Source organism: Ictidomys tridecemlineatus, chromosome 4 (assembly GCF_052094955.1).
Source record: "Ictidomys tridecemlineatus isolate mIctTri1 chromosome 4, mIctTri1.hap1, whole genome shotgun sequence".
In the NCBI taxonomy this organism is placed as follows: Eukaryota; Metazoa; Chordata; class Mammalia; order Rodentia; family Sciuridae; genus Ictidomys; species Ictidomys tridecemlineatus.
The window spans coordinates 107,771,708-107,776,865 of NC_135480.1; the positions used below are offsets into that span (position 1 = coordinate 107,771,708).

The following is a 5,158-nucleotide window of genomic DNA, read 5'->3' on the forward strand; positions in this document are numbered from 1 at the left end:
ACCTCTCTGATTAGAATACTAAAATTCAAGCAGGTTTTACAGAAAATACAAAGCCATACATGGAATTATTTGAGTCGTTCTATAAGAAAGACTATAAAAGCTCATTTTTAACTCTAGGTTAGTTTACAGAAAATTATATAGTTTTTATTTATTTTTACTGAAGGTAATTAACATTTATTTTATTGTTTATTATTTATTTAATTACTTACCTACTTCTTATTACTGGGGTACTGGTGATTGAATCCAGGAATGTTCTACCATTCAACTATATCCCCAGCACATTCAACTCTTGTATTTTGAAACAGGGTTTTGGAAAATGGCTGAAGCTGGCCTTGAATTTCCTCCTGCCTCTACCTCCCAAGTGCCTAGGATTACAGGTGGGTGTCAAAGACCTGTGCTCCTTGGGCACATGAAACATAATCTTCACCAACAGTCCAGAGTTCTTTTGCCCACAGTGGGCTCCGTTCCTTCTCCTGTGACTGCTCTACCTGACATCCAGGTGGCGGGACAACTCTTCCTGCTATTATAATGGAGCAGGGAATTCACTTCATCTCATCCTCTTACTCCTGCCAAACACATGGTACACTGTCATATCAGATATCCTTATTCTTGACCTCTCAGGACACCCAAAGAGAAACCTCAAATGTACAAGGTCCAAGCTGAGGATTCTGGGCACACATGATGCTTTCCTGTGCCCCACTTGCCATTCTGTCGGCCATGCTATATAGTTACATAGCTCTTTTCTGGACTGTATTCATGAGGGACAAAGATTGAGGACTGTGTAGAAGTACCTAAAAACCTTTCATTAATAAACCAATATTCACATGTCTTTAACCTGTGTTAATACAGCGTTCAATATCAGTGGAACGAAGATTTTACATTTGAAATTGCCAATATGAAAAAACAGTAGGAGAAGAAAGTAGTACATGGCAATATAAATATGTTTAATCGACAACACATACAAAACATGTAAATATTTAATAATTATCAAATAAACATACATGTTCTAAAATTAGTCTATGTTAAATTTACATATTATATTAATTCATAAAACTTACCTTGAATTTAAGTAATTTAGGTATAAATATTGCTAAATTGGGGGGGGCTGTTTTTATTTTTATTTTTGTTTTTGTTTTGGTATGGGGGGGTACCAGGGATTGAATTCATGGGCACTCAACCACTGTGACACATCCTCAGCCCTATTTTGTTGTTGTTTTTTTTTTTTTTTTTAATTTAGAGACGGTCTCAGTTGCTTAGGGTCTCGCTTTTGCTGAGGCTGGTTTTGAACTTGCAATCCTCTTGCCTCAGCCTCCAGAGCTGCTGGGACTAAAGGCATGTGCCACCACAGCTGGCTAAATTTGGTTTTTACTGAAAAAATAAATCAACTGCATTTGCCAGGTCAATACTATAGATTTAACCTGAAAATTTGAGCCATTGACATCACAGTACAGAGCCAGGCTACCTCTGATTGGTTCTCCACCAGGCTGTACCACTGACTCCAATATCATTCTCAGACCACAGATAATGTGCTATGTCTGAGACTCACTTTTCACCTTTTTGTTAATTATGCAGTATTTTATAAACGTGGATGTAATACAGCTCATTCTGTGTCCTAGTGAAAGCATTCTATGTCTTTATTAAAATATATATTTTTAGAGTGAAATTCAAACCAGTGGTAAGCTCTTTTTTTAAACCAGGCACTGTGCTAAATATAGATGGAAGAATGAAACTAGACACTGGTCATTGAGCCACTCCTAGAGGAATAGCATTTCAAAACATTATAATAGTGACAAAAATATTGCAGTAAAGATTGAATTAAAGTACTTAGTTGGCATCATTATCTTCTAAGGTTTTTCTTATGAACCAATATTGTAGAACCATAGAAAAATAACAAATATAATAATCTCAGGGATAATGAACTGTTGTCTTCTGACAAGGATTCATCCACTATGGAAAATAAATAATTTATCTTCTCTGTAACACACACAACAAGAAAATTAATAAGAGCACAATTTTCTATTCTTTTTACTATGCATAACTTTTTCATTTACTCTAAACAATAGCATAATGTCTGATAGGATTATGCTGCTATGGAAACAATGACATGTCTCACCAGAGATCCTTGGCGTGAACTCAGCCTCATATTTTCAGAAAAATATTCACTCTTAGAAAAAGATTGAGATTAAAGATTTCCTTGTAGGTTGTCCGGTTTATACCACCATAAATCAGAATATTGCAGGTGCATGGCATGTTTCCCATTAGCCATCAAAGCCTCATAGATCATCCCTGCTATGGGAATCTTACTCAGGACATTATCTAATAAAAACCCAATTTTCAGGCTCAAGCTGAAACAACTTTCCAGAAGTTCTCTCTGTTCTTTAATCTTCCTTCCCTTCCTTCCTTCCTTCCTTCCTTTTTCTTCCTAGGATGCTCAAAAGCCCCCCCACACCAAAAATGGTTAAATGCACAAGAGGATCTGGATCATTAGGTGTACAGCCATAAGCAAATCACAGAATCATTTCCTGATACAGGGAACAGGAAAACAATATATACATTTAAAAGTTATTTGAAAAGAATGCAGCAGATAATAAGGGCCACAGACTTCTAACAAAATAATAAATCAAATTGAAAAAATAAATTGCAGTTGGGTAATATTTATTGTGGTGAGCCGTTCCTGCGGACTGTGGTCGCCATTACATGATGGCGCTGGCTCCGTTGTGGTCTGTGAAGGACAACTCCATATCAAAGAGAGTTGGCGTGTTCCCAGCTCCTTATCAGAGAAAGTTGGCGTGTCATTTTCTAGCACCCTGTGAGAAGGGTACACGTGGCAGCTTTGCATTGGGGTTCGTGGTGCTTTATTAAGGCTGGGAGGGGCATCCGAAGTAGAAGTAGAAGTAGTAGTAGAAGAATTATTAGAAGAATATCAAGGGCCTGAATAAACTGCTGAAAGAAGATTCCTGAGTCGCGTCTTCCTTGCGGGCAAGGGGGGTCGCGACAATTTATCCCATACATTTTTGTTTTGTGTTTTTAAAGGTAAAAGTACACTTTCCTTTGTAAAAAGGAATACTCAGTATGCAGCTAGGAAGACAAAGGACATTGACCTTACACATGACAATAAGGCCTAAGTCAGGAATATCATTGTGCAAATTTGAAGCAAAGCCAAAGACACAATCCACAAATACATGGACAAATAGGTGACAATTTCAGTTCTATTTATTACAGTCTAGCAATCAACCAATGCTGTGTCACTATGGGTGAGTTTTGACAAAGGTGGGCAGAGTGGTGGGTCTCATCCATCCTCACATATCCATAGGAATAGAAATATAGTCTAATAAATCACACAGTATCATCACAGATATAAGAATAAATTCCCAGAAGAGACATATCACTAAAGTGATGTTGAAGAAACCTGAAAAAATGTACATTGACTTTGTCCACAATTTTTGCCTTGACCTCTGTTTTCATCCAGTTATAGGTAATAAAACACCAAAAACTGGAAAAATTTTGTACAATTGTCCCTGAAGATCAAGAAATAAATGAACTTGTCAGAAAAAACATAACTCCTTGGGCTTCCCTGGATAGAGAAGATATACAAGAATGAAAACAGGAGGTCATGTTATCTTTAGATAGAAAAAATATCATCCCAGTGGCTCATTTTATATGGGAAATAAAGATCAGGTTGAAGCCTCCTTGGACGGGACTCGCAAAGCCACTAAGCCCACATGGTTATGTCGTATGATGAGAGAGGGAAAGTTGTTACATCAGAATACTACCCGGTCTTTAAGGAAAAATGAACAGAAGAAAGAAGAGAAGGAAAGTAAGTAGAAGGAGCAAGAAGCAACAAAATTCAATAAAGGGAATAGAAACTAAGGCATCCCCACTGGTTCTGCTCAGTTTGTGACTCTCTTTAGGGTTCTCTTCAGAGCAACTTTGACATCCTTGTTCCTGAGGCTGTAAATGAGAGGGTTCAGCGCTGGCACCACAAAAGTGTAAATAAGTGAGAAATATTTCCCCTGGTCCACAGACCCAGAAGATGATGGCTTGACATGAGTGAGCAGCCCAGATCCATAGAACAGGCCAACAGCTACTATGTGAGAACCACAGGTGCTCATGGCTTTGGACCAACCCTTAGCTGAAGATATATGAATGATATTGTAAAGAATCAAAGCATAGGAAATGAAGATAATGAGGCTAGATACAATGATAACTGTCCCCACGACAACAGATTTTGCAAGTTCATTGGCATATGTGCTGCTGCAGGAGAGCTGGAGCAGTGGGACAATGTCACACATATAATGGTTAATAAGGTTAGAATCACAAAAGCTGAGCCTGATCATGCACCCTGTGTGCACCATGGCACCAGCAAACCCCATCAAGTAAGAACCCAACATCAGCAGAGAACAGACCCTAGGGGACATGACCACCCTGTACAGCAGAGGCTGACAGATGGCCACATAGCGATCATAGGCCATGGCTGTCAGCACATAGCACTCGGAGTTCACAAAAAAGCAGTAGAAAAATAACTGAGTCATGCATCCTGCAAAGGAGATGATGTTCCTCTCTGAAACAAAGCTCATCAACATTTTGGGGGTGAAGACAAATGAATAACAGAAGTCAATGAAGGACAAATTGAAGAGGAAAAAGTACATGGGGGTGTGAAGGTGTGAATTCAGGAAAATTAAATTCATTAAGCTTAAGTTTCCCACCACAGTGACAGCATAGTTCACCAAGAACAGGAAAAACAGGGGCAGCTGCAGCTCAGGTTGGTCAGTTAGTCCCATAAGGATGAACTCTGTCACAGAGGAGTCATTTTCCATAGCTTCTGACTTCAAGTGTGGGATCTATAGAAAAAAAAAGAATAGAAAGAAATGTTAACAATGAACCCTTACTGTTTAATACCAGAAAGAGAGCAGGAGCTGCTGGTTTCCAAGCTTAGAGTTTTCTGAAGACACACAGTAAGGCCTCCAAAGACCAAAACTTCCTCTTATGATCCTTTAGAAATCCCCAGTTACCCCATTCCCCATCTACTTTTTCTGTCAAGGAAAAATGTTAACTGACCTCCCAGTGTCTCTGGCCAGCATTTCCTCCCACTGTTCACTTCAATTCATTAAGGCTAAAAAGAACAACTAAAGTGTGGACTTTTCCAGATCCATGAATT

General features: G+C 38.7%; 1 protein-coding gene across 1 annotated transcript; it reads right to left on the reverse strand.

Annotated features, from left to right (window-relative positions):
- Nucleotides 1-3,890: 3,890 nt before the first annotated feature.
- Nucleotides 3,891-4,826, reverse strand: LOC101960344 (olfactory receptor 8C8). Its single transcript, XM_005339514.4, has one exon. The coding sequence runs from the start codon at nucleotides 4,815-4,817 to the stop codon at nucleotides 3,891-3,893; it is 927 nt and encodes a 308-aa protein (XP_005339571.1). The 5' UTR covers nucleotides 4,818-4,826.
- Nucleotides 4,827-5,158: the final 332 nt, after the last annotated feature.

Bases quoted from the DNA above. Each gene is read 5' to 3' on its own strand.
- LOC101960344 (XM_005339514.4), bottom strand. From the start codon at position 4,817: ATGGAAAATGACTCCTCTGTGACAGAGTTCATCCTTATGGGACTAACT.